We start from the raw sequence: 16,615 nt of genomic DNA on the forward strand, positions 1-16,615 counted from the left end.
GGACCGAAAAAATAAACACGCTAGTCTTTCTGTCGGGACACCGTGAAGCGTCGCAGACACAGTCGGTTGGCTCACCAGCCACTGTGGCTAGTGGTTTTCCAAAGTTACTAGCCACTCAGCACTTTCACTGGCCATAATTTTGACATTGATAGCATGGGGGAAACTGCCATATACAGTAGATATTTTTAATATTATCTCATAATTTGGCAGCAGGTGTATGAGGCAGCTGTCACTTTAAGACCTGACACATGGATCCATTATACTGTTACTAGGGCTGCACGATTTATCGCGATTAAACTGCACACGATTTGCCAAAGGCTGTGATTATTTCATGCGCAGCTTGTCAGAGTTGTACGGCTCTGTGATCAGTAGTAAATGCTTCTCCGTCTGAAAGTCAGAGGGCACTCTTGCACAGAAACTCAAAATATGCCCTGCCGCAGAAGAAGATAACACGTATCATATTGCTGTAGCTGAATAAACAGAAGATTGAAACGCTTTGATTGATTAAACATGACTAATAAACACACGACTGCCTTATTCTGTGTGAGAAGCCACATCATCTCACAAAAGGATGCTCAACTGTCAATATGAAGTGAGTTTGGAGTAAAAACATTATTAAATGTTGTCTTTTGTTGGACAAGATGTTAATAATAAATGCCTGGAAAGATGTTTAACGCGTGTTGCTTTTTCAAATGCACATTATAAGCGACTCAAACTCGCAGTGCTTTCAGATGGATTAACATTTGGAGCCATACTTCATTGACAAACTGCGCATAAAAAAAAAGAATAAATAATAATAATCACAGACTTTGCGATTTCATAATCGCACTAAGAATCATGTTTAAGCGATAATCGCGTTTAAGTTCAATGTTATTTTTCGTATTATGTGATAAATCGTGCAGACCTTCCTGTTACACATGCATTTCTTTCTCAACTGTTTACGTTCCCTTAAAACAAAACTGGCTGTGTTTATGTGAATACTTGCCAAGACCAGCATTTTGACATAATTTTGTGTGTATTTGACTGTTTAAGTGCAATAAAGCAGTGAAAAAGTACTGAGAGGCGACTTTATGTGTGCGCACTTTGAGCACAAAAGCCGTGGGAATGAGTAAATTTATGCGCAATACACGCAATCCCACACCGATATTCAAGCCCTGTAACACCAACAAAATTCATCTGGAGCAAATAAAATGAGTGAATGAGGGGAGGTGGGTTTGTTTGTCAATTCGCTATCGGAAAGATGAGAAAGTGAGAAAGCGCAGCTGGTATCGTGTTTTTATTCAGCTGAAAATGAGCATTGGAAGTGTTTCAGATATTTCAGTATCGATATGTATCGAAAAAAACTTTTTTTTTTTTTCCTCAACACTACACTGTACTCCTTTTTAAAAGACTACAATTGAAAAATGTATATATTATATAGAAAATTCAACCCAACAATGTGGCTAGTAGGAGTGACTGCGTTACACACCACTGCTGAAATCCACACGCATTTTGCAGTCAAGCCCTGATTATATGAGATAAAATTATCAATTTTTGTATCCCAACGTCCATTGCCGTTTACAAATCACCACGAAACCCTGCATCAAATGGATCATAGCAAAATCGGGCTGATTTTGTGTAGTCTGAACCCAGCATTACTTAGATGTAAATCATAAAACAGAAGAAAAGATCTGTTGCTACTTCAGTTTCTTAGAGACCTTAAAGCTATTTTTGCCCACAATGTATAGTATAAATATAATATAAATATAGCATAACTATAAATATAAATATATAAATATAAAGTCAATATAAATATAGCATAACTTCAATTTACAAATTTAAAATTAAATCAACAAGATTAATCTATTTTTAAAATGGTTAGTTTCAGCCCTACAGATATTTATTCATAACTTTCCCAACTTGCAAAGAATCCATTTGCAGGTCCATTTTTAGAAACATTTCAGAAACATTCTTCCTCAGATTTATCTGACTTATTCCAAATAAACAATTTTTCAGTTGTTTCTTCCAAAAGTAGCACTGTGGTCCCTGGATTATCAGTCAGTGTAGCTAAAGTTAACTGACAACCTGAGATTTCATGATCATGTCAGCTAGCTGTAGCTCACCGGCAGATCTTTCACACAGACACACACTTCCTTCATCAGTATATCGTAATGGAAATATTCTCTTAAGTTTACGAGTTATAAAACCTGTTTTATTGAAGCCATTATGAAAAACTGCAATCAGTGCTGCAATCATTCAATGAGTAAGCGCACAAATGGAGAGAGAAAAAGAAGAACAGAGAAGGTAGATTTGTAGCCTTAAAAGGAAATAAACCTAAATGTGCCTACACTGATTTTCATGAAATTACTGGATGCTTTTTAGCTACATTTAAAATCTCATTTATTAACAATTCTAGTAACGCAAAATATCACATTTCTGGAGCAAGTGGACCTCAGAAAAAAAATAAAAATAAACCACCACAAAACTATACAATATGACCCTGCATACTAAAAGCTGTGCTATATATGATCACTGAAGGCTACAAAACTAATTATTTCCTCAGAGTCATTTCAAGTTGCTGAAAATCTCCCTTTATCTGGTCCTGCTAGCAAGAAAGGCTTTAATTTGAGCCAGGGAGCAAACAACCATACACACCCAGTGTCATGAGACACATGAAAGGGCTTGGACTCCATTAACTCAAACTGACTGATGCATAAAACTATGAATCCTTCATTATGAGGGCTGACTGCATCCAGAAGATATGAATCCAAACCCAAAAGCACAGAGAGAGAGAGACAGAGAGAGAGAGAAACACCAATCAGCTCACTGTGAGGTGCAATGATCAATGAATCCTAAGCTATACATCATGAACCCCTTCTGATTCCTTGATCACTTACATGACCTTATTAAGCCTTCAGTCTGCTCAGCATGTGTTATCACACTTATACACACACAGATCTGCATCTTCACTGCCTCTTACACAGCATCAGTAATTTCCACACATCCACATGAAGCGAAGGCCGCGGGACGGGTGTGATACCTACAGAGGTGCTAATCAAATGATTTAAGGAACACTCTGGATCAATACAAGTTAAGCTCTATTGACAGCATCAGGAGCATAATGCCAATTACTGCAAAGATAATTTAGGAACATTACAGTAAGGCATTTAAATGGTAGCACACATTTAATACACACGTTGTTTGAAGACTTGTGTAAAAAAATAAAAAATAAAATAAAAACACTTACTAACCTTGATTTTCTTATTACGGATAATTTTCTGTAGTAATTAACATTAAGGCACAAATGATATAATTTGCACTGAACCTGAAACTTTCCTTTAAAGAAAAAAAAAAAAAAGATGGAAACAAACAAACTGCCAAGTGCCAGCATCCATTCTTATGAGAAATGACAAATGAGGGTCTGTTTCATTCACCCTGAGTGACTTAATTGAGAGCGACAGGGAGTGGGGCATCTGTGTGTGCTGTGGACAAGAGGGTGATTTATTGTGACAGACAGTAATGTGAGCATTAAATTGCCATTTTTCAGGTCAAAGGCAGGGCTAAAGATTTTTTTTCTACTGGCCCAGTCGGATTTATACTTGCCCTGACAAAATTCTCATGGGCCCCACCAGCAATAAATAAATAAATAAATACTAAATTATTTCTATCATTGATTTTGACGCATGTAACCTTGCATTCTAATAAATATGGTTGGTTCAACACCAAAATTTTAGATACCAATTTCACAGTTCTCAATTCCAATTTTGATACCACAGCAAAAACTATTTTCCTAACTAATATAAAGTTTAAACATTTTTAAAGACAAGTTAACAGAAGAAAAGGCTTTTTCTGGTGCTTCATATAGAACCTTTTAGGGGTTCCCATTTTGGGATCTTTTTATGGATTTCGTTTGAATTAATTTTATTTTAATTAGGGCCTGAGCACCGATGGTGTGAGGACCCTATTGTAATTGCTTGGTCAATTCTTCTCCAAAATGAATCGCATTTTTGAGGGCCTAAACATGCTCGAAAACTCATGAAACTTTGCACACACTTCTGATATGGGTTTCAGAATTAGGTGTCGCAAAATGGCTCGATTGTGCCACCTACAAAATTTCAATTAAACGCTATGTTTCACATACAGGTATGAAATTCGGTAGACACATGTAACAGCCCAATACCTACAAAAAAGTCCCTGGGTGCAAAATCTGAAATCCCAACAGGAAGTAAGATATTTTGAATTTTCTCTGCAAAATTTTTGTAGTTTTTGCAATTTCCAGACGTTGTACTTTAACAAACTCCTAGAGATTTAATCACATCAACATCATATTTGGTCAGTCTAATCTAAAGACCTTTGCGACGTTAAATTGCGAAGATCTAGAGTTTGCTGAAGGGCGGCCTGACAAAGTTCGATGTTTTGCCATGAAACAGGAAGTTGTTGTAACTTGGGCATACAATGTCTGATCTGCCCCAAACTTCACGTTTTATTAGAGCCCCGACCTGAAGACATCTACATGCCAATATTCAGTTACAGTCATAGCGCCACCTGTGGGTAACAGGAAATGTCATGTTTTACACTGTGATTAACTCCTCATAGAAATTTAACCAGAACAACATCATATATGGTCAGTCTAATCTTAGCGACATTAAATTGCGAAGATCTAGAGTTTTCACTGAAGGGCGTGTCCGTAGCGGCCTGACAAAGTTTGATGTTTCGCCATGAAACAGGAAGTTGTTGTAACTCAAGCATACAATGTTCAATCTGCCCCAAACTTTAGCTATAGTCATAGTGCCACCAGCTGGTAGCAGGAAGTGTGGCAAATACAAATGACTGACACTGTCCTCCTATATTTATATACTTAAATGCATACTGCCCACCGTGCTGTTTTCCTATAGCCACCGGGTGGTGGTGACACGGGTGCGAGAGCCCTTTCATCGCTGCTTTCATTTGATGAATTAAACAGTTTGCAAACATACTCTAACACTAGAAAAAAAGTAAATAACCTGGTAAACATGAAAGTATTATGCAATCATTTAAGACATTTTCCCTTCTATAGAACCTTTTTGACATAAAGTGCTCTTTAAAACTGAAACAAGAACCCTAGGGTTCTATATAGAACTTTGTTAAAAAATTCTGATAGTTTTGCAATAATAATCAAAGGAGAACAAATGAAAATTACAATTCAGTCAATTGTGCTGAGTGTCTTTCACACTGGCCCTAGGCCATGAGAGGAAAGAATAGGAGAGAAATTATAATTTCTTATAATGAACAGATGGATGAACACATGGAAAACACAGCTGGAAAAGGAGAATCAGCTTTTACTGACAACAGAAAGTGTGTACCATTCAGTCTGTGCTCCATCTCACTAAACAGCTTGCCCAGAAGCAGATGATCTGTGTTGTTTTGCATTCACTCTGATAAAATCTAAGCCTAGTTTAGCACTCTGGATCACATCCGAGCTGAACAGCACTGATGAAATTTGTGCCTACTACAGACAGAAGAACCAAAGGAGTCACAATCAGGCCAGGCCAGAAAGTGCAAAGGCACTGCAATAGACCTACTTTAACATGTACCTGTGGGCTTTTTTCCTCTGCTGAAAGGAAGTAAAACTATTTCATACTCTAAATCACATTCCCTATCTCCCTCTCTTCAACCATCACCTCTTTTCTCCACCCCTCCAGAAAAAAAGAAGAAGAAAAAAAAGGTATGGGAGTGAAGCAAGTATAATGTGTATCTAGCTTTCAATGCATTTTTAAGAATGAAATTTAAAACACAGAGAGCACTGTGGTTCAGTATGTATGAACACCTACTATAAGTTCATTACAGGCTCAGTGTCACTGTGCTCATGGGTCAAATATAATTCACCAGTAAAGATAAGATTCTTGGCAGCACTGAAATACATAATGCTGAGCTTAAAGTTAAGTGAAATCCCACATGAAGCATACTGGGATTTTAAAGGTCTGAGATGAGGCTTGGCAGCTGTAGCACTTTGAAGGATTTCCCTTCCTCATTCCAGTCAGGCTGACCTGTGGCACCGGGCCTGAAAGCAAAAGCAGCTGGCTGCCCCAGTAAATATAAGCAGATACACATTACTGCTGCAGTACTGGACAGCAGGGGGGGTCTTTTTGATACCAAAGACCACTTACAAAGGAACCTCATTCCAAAAATATAAAGGAAAGGAAGCTATATATTGTCATTATTGTATGAAGACTCCTTTGTACTGTGCGAGGAAAAATGTGTAATAATAAATAAAATTATATATATATATATATATATATATATATATATATATATATATATATATATATATATATATATATATATATATATATATATATATATATATATATATAAAAATACGTAAAATGTTTGGAAAATTAAATAAAAGCTAAAGCAAATTATTAAAATATTATCTAGCAAATTATTAGTAAATTTTTTCTACTCACACTTAGAGAAATGTCAGATGTTTAAACTTTGAAAGCTTATTGTATAAAGAATTTCACAATAAATATTATTCTCAGTTTCTCAGTTTTACAGAAAAACTGACCTTACAATCACCAAGAAACAAATGGTGCACAAAACAAACATGAATATGATTAAAAACAATATGTATGTGGCAGAGAAGGTGAGTTCAACTAAAAATACACTAGTATTCAAAGACTTGGGGTTGGTAATTTTTTTTTATAAAGATGTTTATGAAAAAAGTCTATTACGCACACCAAAAATGTGATCAAAAATATAGTAATTTTATTTCAATATTTTTAAAATGTAATTTATTCCTGTGATGACAAAGCTGACAAATTTTCAGCATCAATACTCCAGTCTTCAGAGTCGCATGATCCTTCAGAAATCATTCTAATATGCTGATTCGATGCTCAAGAAACATTTATTATTATTATTAATGCTGAAAACAGTTGTGCTGCTTAATATTTTTGTGGAAACCATGATACAATATAGTTCAAAAGAACAGCATTTATTTGAAATATAAATCTTTGTACCATTGTAAATGTCTTTACTGTTACATTTGATCAACTTCATACATGAATACTGAATATAAGAAAAAAAAAAAAAACAGACCCCAAACCTCTGAACGGTAGCATATGTTTCGTAAAATGTTTTTTCCCCTTGCAATTTTTGAATTACTACAGCAATTCTCCGGAGAAAATAAACAATGCTGTTAAAGTCTACAACCTTCTATACATTACTGCTGCAATTCTCCACAGTAATTAAACAACACCAAGGCCATGCTATAGAGGCGTGGGAATCGGCAGGATTACACAACAGCACTTTAAACCAGAGACGCTGAAACATTCAACTAATAAACATTTGATGTTGCCAAGAGACGAGAACTGCAAAGGCCAACATTCTAGAAGGCACTGAATCAACAGGCGGGGATACCTAAGCAGGCCGCGGCGTGTCCCGTATCCTAGCAGCATGTTTCTGGAACACTGCCCAAGGTGTTGTCCGGGGCCTGACTGGACGCTGCTCCTGTGTCCTGTGTCCGGCAGAGCTGTTGTGCTTGGCTTATCTGGCCACAGATAAATCACACCACCGGATATCAATGATCTTATAACATATACACACATACACAATACTGGGGAAGTCAATGATTAAAACACTACAACCCATCTTTCAGCCTCTAGAATCAGATGCAGAGCTGATGGCCATGGCAAATTTTCGACCTATTCCATCCACTTTTTAATACATCCTACACTCACATTATCCATGTGGTATCATAACCAGTGAAGATATTATGCTATGTTAAAACTTCTAAAATGATTTTTCATTTAAACGATTTCTTTATTCACTCAACTGCTGACGCACACATCCTTTCATTCCTCACATGAACACATTTTCCTTCTCTTCACCATTCCAGAACAAATGCTTGTGGTTTTTCTACATAAAAAGTGGAAAAAAAATTTTTGTTTGTTTGTTTGTTTTTCAAAGTGTTTCCACCTGAGGGCAAATGTGAAAAACTTTCCATCAGAACAATGGCACACTGGACAGACGAAAGCACAGAGATCACGTAGCCGTCACACACACGCACACCGCTGAGGCACTAACGTCTCCCTGGTACAAACGCCTTTGAGCTTCTTGTCAGTAAGTGAATAATGCTCTTTCATCAGTGCCAGTGCCGCTCTGACTCCGCATTGGTCCACACATCACCATGCAGATAACAGTCTGTGCATCCAAAACACAAATAAAGGGGGAGAGAGGGAATGTTTTCTGGTCTTAAAACCTGATTAAGAAATATTGTTTTTCCACAGAAAGGCATTTAGTTCTCAGCACAGTGCCCGTAGCAACCCACATTAGTGCATTTCTACCATACCATTAACTGACACATTCATATCTGAAACACCTCAGGGGTGTGTGTTTGTCAAACCCGAGAGTGAAACACTCAATTAGACACATGCCTCCAGGGACCAGAAACAATCCTGCTGCACCTGAACTCCTCAGACTTGAGTTGAGTAAATATGAATTAGGTTTCCCTTGTGGAGTACTGAATGTATTGCCAACTGCAAAACTTCACACTCTCTTTGGAAAACTGCAAGAAATCACCAAAACTTCAGAAGCAACATTCTCAAACTTGAGAAATTTAGCAAAATTGATGCGCACTTGACCCCTAATTCAGCATAATCCAAAATCTGACTTTAACCTCTGAGCAGCATTGCAGTGTGAGCATACAATGCAGCAAGGATGTAACCAAACACTTAAGACTGGGACCAAATTAGCACGATATAACGGTACTAGAAAGGTATCGCGATACCCTGCTATTAAAAACTGTATGTTTTCACATTTTATCAGTACTGGTAATTTAAGTGTGCTTCCACACCTGCCTCATTTAGTTTGGGTGAATCGCACTAGAGTTCGTTGTCCCCCTTAATACGGTTCGTTCAGAATCTCACCGGAAGTAGTAAGTCATCCGGGTAGTACAGTACAGTACTTTTCGCCTACTGTTTTTCGAATACTATGAATATGGAGTCGCATACTGTTTTTCGTGTACTATACAGTAGAGAAGTATTCGCTTTCGGATGCAGCTGTGGTCTCTGTACACTTTCAAACGAACTCTGGAGCAGGTTCGCTTGAGATGTGAAAGCAATCCAACCCAATGGACCAACGAACCAAACGAGATCATAATTCATAATGGGAAATGTGTTATATAAAAAGCAGTGTCTTATTCTGTGAGTGGGCACATTAGTTACAGTAGTTGAAAACCAAAGAGCGCCTCTTCATCTTAAAATGTTGTGTAATTGCGCTTCTCCGCACAAGAATGCTGTCCCGACAAAGCCTTGATTCCAGCTCTACCTGCATTATAACATTCATATGGTCTCGACACAGTTTGCCTACTAGACAGCGCTGGGAGATCCAGAGAGAGCGCGTTTGAATTTGCCGCAGTATTAATACAAATGTAGCATATAATTTAACAGCGGGAATGACGGCTGCAATTGTATATTGCTTGCATGTGTCTCGACAGTCACAAATAAAGCCAAATAAAGCCGCTGAGAAAACTGACCGATAAGAGGACAGTGACTCGCATGTGACTTGCATAAACACATTTTGGTATGCTTTGAAATGTTGCCTTGTGAAAGCGAACCGAACCAAGAAGAAAATGCAACATTGTAACAAACATTGTAAAAATCCTTGTTTTGGAACAAAATAAACAATCCATTGGTGTGAAAATGCCTTAAGAATGACGGCATTCTAATAAGAGCCGTATTTCATAATTTCTTAATAAATGTGTGACAGTGGCAATGTATGTGCAGAGCTCTACTTTCACTCCCTGCAGGGAGTAAAATATATTCGTGCAGCGCATATTTGCCATGGTATCGATTCAGTACTGGTATCGCAATATTTTAGTCAGGTATCGTATTGAAGTCACAATTTTAGTATCATCATGATTATGGTATTATGATCTACATCCAAGTGAAATGGATGATCGAAAAAAGTAGGGCGGGGACTTCTATTTATCGATTGTTGATTGGATGTGGGCAGATCTGAAAGCGAGCTGTGGGGTTGTACAAAAGCTGTGGGGTTTAAGTGGACTGAATGATTGGAGAAGTGAATTTTCATTTCATGCTGACTTTAAAAGACATCAACATGTTTCCCCAAACATTAAAAAACACAAACATAAAATCAATGAGATTGAAGCACCTCATGACCTAGATTAAATTATGTGCTGTTGTCTAGATAGAACAATAATAAGTTGATTAAATTACTGCGCAAAAATTCACTCAAATCTATGTCAAGAGTGAGCATCTCTAGTAAAAATATGTTATGTTGATTATGTAGAGGAATATTTCAATACCTGAGACATTTATTTAATAATTTTTAGTAACTCAAAAAGGTTTAAAGAGAGTAAGCAAAAAAAAATGCATGTAAACATAGTAAATGCAGTGTGTGTATGTCAAATACAAAGATACAGAGTTCTGTCTTATATTGCACCTATTTAATTGTGCTAACACGTGCTATATGTTATTATTAACATCTCACTTCATCCAATTTGAGTTACATCCTATCTGCAAAAATATAAGGAGGACGCTTCAGACTTCATTGCAACCTATCGTACACAATTCCTAAACAGAGAAAGGAGAAAATAAACAATACGATGTAGAAAAGTATAGTTGTGAATTGCCTCTCCCTACACACAGGAATGCCAGGGGGAATGGATAAATCATTGCCGTTAGTCGGATACGTCACAGGCCAACTCAGCATTCCAGACACACACACGCACAAGCTGGGCTGGAAATGAGCAGCGGCACGCGCAAGACATGCAAGCAGTGACAACTCACCATTTCTTTGTGCATTCCACCATGAGTTCCTGGTAGGAGGCGACGAACTGGAATTTGGAAGCATGTTTCCCAACACGCTGCAGTCTCTTCCACACCGAAGCCATGGTTTTTTTCCTCTTTAAAGAGCTGACAGTTTGTTTAAAATACTGTCGCGTTCTGACGCCACCCCCTCACAAATCCTTTCCTTGGAAAAGTTCTCAAAAGTATCCGTCCAAAATCGGCTTGTGTGCATTCATTGATGTTTACAGAGATTAAAATCAGGTAGAGGAAAGAAAAAAAACACGTAGATCCCTTGCCATCAAAACATTAATGTGGATGATCGCAGATCAGCATGATGGCATGACATGACAAATCCACCAGGGTGATTGACAGCTCTCACAGAGCTCATTCCTTACAGCAAATCCCTCAAAATAAACGTAAGCAGTGCATGGTAATCCAATATTCCTCGTTTGCATGTGTCAATAAACCTACAGAGACAAAGAGGAATGCGGTTAGATCTCAGTGATAAAGGTTGCTGCATGAAAAGATATCTATTAACTCATCTGTCAAGCTTTGATTTCCAATTTCTGTATCCAAAAACAAATATGTCAGTTTCTACTGATCATCTTAACAAAATCTTCCTGAATTTAACCACTGATTCATACCAGCAAAAGAGAAAAATACTTATCAGTTATCTGTTCTAGGCAATGGAAAGCGATGATATCTAGAGATAAAGAGATTTGGCTGACTTTGTTTAGCTGTGCAACCAAATTTCATAAAACCAGCAAAAAGCAGACAGATTAGATCTTCTGGACCAGTTACAATTATTCTGAAGACCTGGAAACATTTAACAGTTAAGAAGTTGCTTTATTTTATTTTGCACAAAAGAAAAACATGGTAGAATGTGTGCATTTATAAAATTGTTAGGAATTGATTTAACTTACAAACCTTTAAAGAAAGCGCTACTGTGAGATATGAGGTTATTAATCGATGGTAAATGCTTTTGTTGAGGCCACCAGCCTGCATGATTTTAACTTATTTTTTTAAAAATTGTTTAAAAGCAGAATTCCTGGTGAAAAATTACCTTACTCATGATTCTTCAATAAAATCGCCACAAATCCAGGAATCAAAGCAAGCAAATCATATCAAAATAACTCTTTAACGCCCGTCCACTCCCATGAAGCACTGAGAATGATGTAGAGTCATAAAAACTGTTAAGCGCAGTCTTGTATTTTCGTCTTTTGTCCGATTTTCAAATACTTTTTTGCTTCAAATCAAAGCTTGTAAAGTTGTCATTCATCTTGCAGCTGGTTGGTTTGGTTCCTGGTTACAAAGACTTTTTTTAAATGCCTATGGGAAATATTTTGCTTAACATTGTGTCCTTTAATATGCAATTTTTCAAAAGCAAAAAGGCACCTGAGGCTGTTATATTGTGAATGTAGCCAGGGCTGAAGAGAACTATGCTGCACCCTTTAGCCTTTAATGACAACAAGTGAATCATAGCTGTGCAGATATTCAGTACAACAGCATTTTTCTCCTGTCATTGCCTAAATATCTAGCAGGATGACAATCAATTTTTGTTTCAAGTCGTTTTTGTTGTTGTTTTATGCTGTCAAACTTTAATGAATATAGCGGACATTAAATTATATTTTTAATTAAAGGTTTATTAGGATCTCAAAATGGAGGAGTTATTTTAAGAGCTCCAGGACCATTTCTTTTAATTATGTTCACAACTGTTGCTGTTCAAACATTCACGTTATATCCATACAAGACTGCTGCTGAAGGCTTCTTCAAACAACTCACATCCTCATTCACTGAATACAAACTGATACACTGTCAGTGCTGTCAAACTGACTTCATACACTTTAGATATTTGTTATCAGGTTAAAGGTCCCTTTTTAAAGTCTCAGTGTTTTTATAAACACCTGAGTAGCAGTATAGCTTAAAGAGATCATTACAATAATCAATAATGAAACCCCTGTAATCACAGAGACACTTATTATAATATTATTCATAAACATCCTGGTTCTGGTCGCATTCCTGCACTCACCCCGTGAATAATGCAGCAGCAGTAGCGGCTGAATGCGCCCGTTGCGGCGGGAGGCGCGTGGCTGCATTCAGCCCGCTAGCGAGCTAAAGAGCCGCTCTGGCTGGATATTCCCATAGAGCACCGCTAGCAGCCTAGGCTAACCTTAGCCAGGCAGGCTATCCCAGGGCAAAGAGCGGCAGCGAAACAGAAATCCCTTTTTTCCTCAGACGTATACCGGCAACAACCAAACTGAGGAGTTTGAGGGCGAGGGGCAGTGGTGGTTTTCCGGTCGAGAGGAGGAAATTCCAGCGCTGTTTTCGTATTCACACACAAACTCAACGCATCAAGACTCCATCATTTTCCTCCCCAATCCCACATTCAGTCAAACATCTGTGCGGAGTCTCCGAGAAACGCCCCCACGCGTCTCTCATTGGCTGTCGGTCCATAAATTTTTACATATTCATGACACTTCTTAACGTTTTTGTTGCCAGCGAGCGCTCCTATTGGTCGATTTAGACTTCTTTCAGAGTTCTTTAACCCGCCTGTGTGTTCAAGCATACTGAGCTGAGTAGAAGTATAAATAATGTAAACCTTCTCCTATGTGTTAAGGAATAAAGTTAACTAAATATGAGTGCGAAATTGACTGTATAACTGATATACTGAATGTAGGCTGTGGCAATTCAATATTTATTATTGTATATCTGTGAAATATTAAAGGTTAAAACAAAGCAAAAACTGGAAAATGAAGCGAGAGTCATGTGGAGAGAGCTTGTGCTCTGACACACTTCTACAGCCAAATGGAAAACAGTTCATGACAGTAAGTTTTTTGAAGAGAAGAAAAACACAAAGGCCATTTTAACCAGATAAGATATTTTTTATTTAAAGTTAAAAGTTAAGATTTTATAATTAAAAGTTTTACTTTTTGTGTTTTTACCTTCATTATATTCTTTTATAGCCTTAATTCACAAGTTTATCAGATGCTTGTTGATTCCTGCACATCGGTCCTCTAATATTACAGAGAGACACACCACGTGTCAAAAATGCTTTAAAGCAGCCAGCATTCTTGGAAAGACACATATGTCTGTGAGTATTTGAAGGGAGGGGCTCACTTAGACTGTTTCTGCCAGCTCTCCAGCATCTTGATCCTTATCTTTTAAGCGCATGAGACATGTTTCCTCCCTGATGAACGGGTGTGCGCGTGTATATCAGAAGATGTGAAGATGTGGGCACATGGAGCAGAGGAGGGTGTGATCTCTACTCAAAAGCAGTCACAGTGTCTACAGAGAGTTAAAACATCCTGACTGCACACAGTGCCAAGAGCTCCTAGAAAGACAGCCAATCAGACACCTTTGCCATGTGTCAGACAGAGACTCAAGAAGTCTGTAGATCAGATCCTGCTTTTTATGGGCTGCCAACACTTCAGGACATGTGTTAGCCAACATTAAACCTCTCAGGCCACTGCTCTGAAAGCTCAGCAGCTGCCAACACCATCTTGTAATAGATAAGATGTTTAAAAAAAAAAAAAAGCTATGATGTAGGAAAATGTACCTTTTTTTTTTTTCTTTGATAAAAAAAAAGTATTTGTAAAAAGTAGCCAGTGATTTTACATTAACAATAATACATCACTACTAAAAAATTATTAAATTCCCACAATTTAATGAAATGTCCACAAAGCGAGTATTAGAGTGGTGTGAGTCTGCAATTTGTCTGTGTATCGACTTTACTTTCTCTCGCTCTCTTCCTGTGTGTGTCCCAGTGGTAATGTGAGTGTGTTCGCTGGCAGTGAGATAAGCACGCTTACTGTAAGTGAATCACTCCCTCATGCACGGGCACGGACACATGGGCACAGCAGTGGGTGAAGACAAAGAAAGAAGAGAACAGTGATGTCACACATAATGGAAGCTTTGGAGCCTCAGACTGCAGAAAGAGACAATGACATCACAGAAGAAACTATAGAACATTAACGTGCCTCATTAAGGGAAATTAAATGCCGTTTCTTTTGAACCTTATGCACCTCATTATGAAGAAATCAATGTTCAACAAAGAGATGGTGTATGGTTAATCAAGTACCTATATCATTGTTAATTTGTGTGCGTGTGTGCACTAAATTTTGATCTTTCTATTGCAGATAGAGATGAACTTATCTCTCTAAGGCAAAGAAGTTGTTGGATAGAAGATAGGCCTATTGTAAGTAAATGCAGCTGGATGTCTTCTGCAAATAAACACAAGGAAGCACTAGGCGTAATCTCAACATACTACACATGATAGTTTATACACAGAAGGCACAAGATTGTGAAAAGCATGCAGGATTAATTATCTAGAAGTAATACAGAATTAATGCTAAACCCAGCCTTTTTTATGTTAGGATAGATTGCTTAAAGCTGCAGTCCATAACTTTTTTGGTTAAAAATTATCCAAAATCATTTTTTGAGCAAGTACATAACCAGCCAGTGTTCAAAACTTTCTCCTTATCTTAGCCCGATTCATAACGGTAAGCTTGTAATAATGTTTTCTAATTCAGGTGGTACTGATGGGTTTCCGCGGGAAATTCAAGCATGCAGCCGTTCGTCTTTGCGTCATTACGTCACGTCTGTTTACATAAAGAACGAGTCCCAGCTAGTAGGCTATATGGTATGTGAGGATGCTGCTGGTGGCAGATCATTTATAGCCTTTTCTCACAGCAGCTGCCATAATTAAACTTATCATTTTGATGGCGGATTGTAATCCAGAAAGGTCCAAATGGCAATCATCAGTGACAACTGGAGATTCACCCGTAGTCAAAAGCAAAAGACTTCGGACTGCGGAGTGGCTACAGAAATTGAAATCTACAGGTAATAGTGTGTAACGCTAATACACACTAAATACACAGTCACACAATGCTGATGTTGTTAACACTAACAATTTGAGAACAAAGTATAACAATAATAATAATTTGAAGTGATCTAAAGGGACATTGTGATGGAAAAAAATATTGAGAAATTATATGCTTTGCGTTCGCTCGCAAAACGTCTGTGTTCATTGTACGCGAGCAAAGTTTCTCGTGAGAATGCAAACATTTTGTGAACAAACGCACAGTTTCTTTGGGGGAATGCAAACATTTTGCAAGAGAACACAAAAGCATTGACATATAATTTTTCTCTTTTTTTCCCTTCACCATGTCCCTCTGGGCTCCGTACACTGTAAAAAATGCTGAGTTAAAAACAACCCAAGTTGAGCTGAAAATGGACAAACAGTGATTGGGTTTTTTAACCCAGCGGTTGGGTTAAATGTTTGCCCAACATGCTGGGCAGTTTTATTTAACTCAACTACTGTTTAAAAATTACTATATGACTGGCTTAAAATGAACCCAAAATAAGTTGGAAATGAAAAATCATACACATAATTACTAGAGGCAACAATAATAATCAAAAGGTGAACATTTATTTATAAGCAGTTTAATAAATGTTTATTGTTTAATTATTATTCATTGAACTTATAAGTGTTCATTAATTAAACATATTAATAATTTGGGTTCATTTTAAGCAAGCAATACAGTATTTTTTTTTTTTTTTTAAACAATAGTTGAGTTAAATAAAACTACCCAGGAGGATGGACAAAAATTTAACCCAACCGCTGGGTTAAAACAACCCAATCCATGGGTATGTCCATTTTCAACCCAACTTGGGTTGTTTTTAACCCAACATTTTTTAGTGTACTTTGGGTCTCCATAAAAAAACTGATGTTATTTTTATTCTATTATATTTTATAATAATAATAACAATAATACATTTGTATTAGAATTTTATTTAGTATAATTACAATTATAATTAAAGCTGCAAGCAGCATTTACCGGGGTTCA

General features: G+C 37.3%; 1 protein-coding gene across 7 annotated transcripts in view; it reads right to left on the reverse strand.

Annotated features, from left to right (window-relative positions):
* Positions 1–13,190, reverse strand: part of ehbp1 (EH domain binding protein 1) — a 150,212-nt gene extending 137,022 nt beyond the window's left edge. For 3 of the 7 annotated variants that reach the window (XM_051867818.1, XM_051867822.1, XM_051867817.1), the window contains exons 1-2: positions 12,799–13,189; positions 10,770–11,236 (exon numbers count right to left, since the gene is read on the reverse strand). In XM_051867818.1, coding sequence (XP_051723778.1) covers positions 10,770–10,873 — 104 coding nt within the window. In that variant the 5' untranslated portion in view covers positions 10,874–11,236; positions 12,799–13,189. Of the gene's footprint in view, positions 1–7,377; positions 7,508–10,769; positions 11,237–12,798 lie in introns of all 7 variants that reach the window. The other 4 variants (XM_051867821.1, XM_051867823.1, XM_051867820.1 and 1 more) reach the window with 2 other exon arrangements.
* Positions 13,191–16,615: the final 3,425 nt, after the last annotated feature.

The sequence above is a fragment of the Ctenopharyngodon idella genome, chromosome 17 (genome assembly GCF_019924925.1).
Source record: "Ctenopharyngodon idella isolate HZGC_01 chromosome 17, HZGC01, whole genome shotgun sequence".
Lineage (NCBI taxonomy): Eukaryota > Metazoa > Chordata > Actinopteri > Cypriniformes > Xenocyprididae > Ctenopharyngodon > Ctenopharyngodon idella.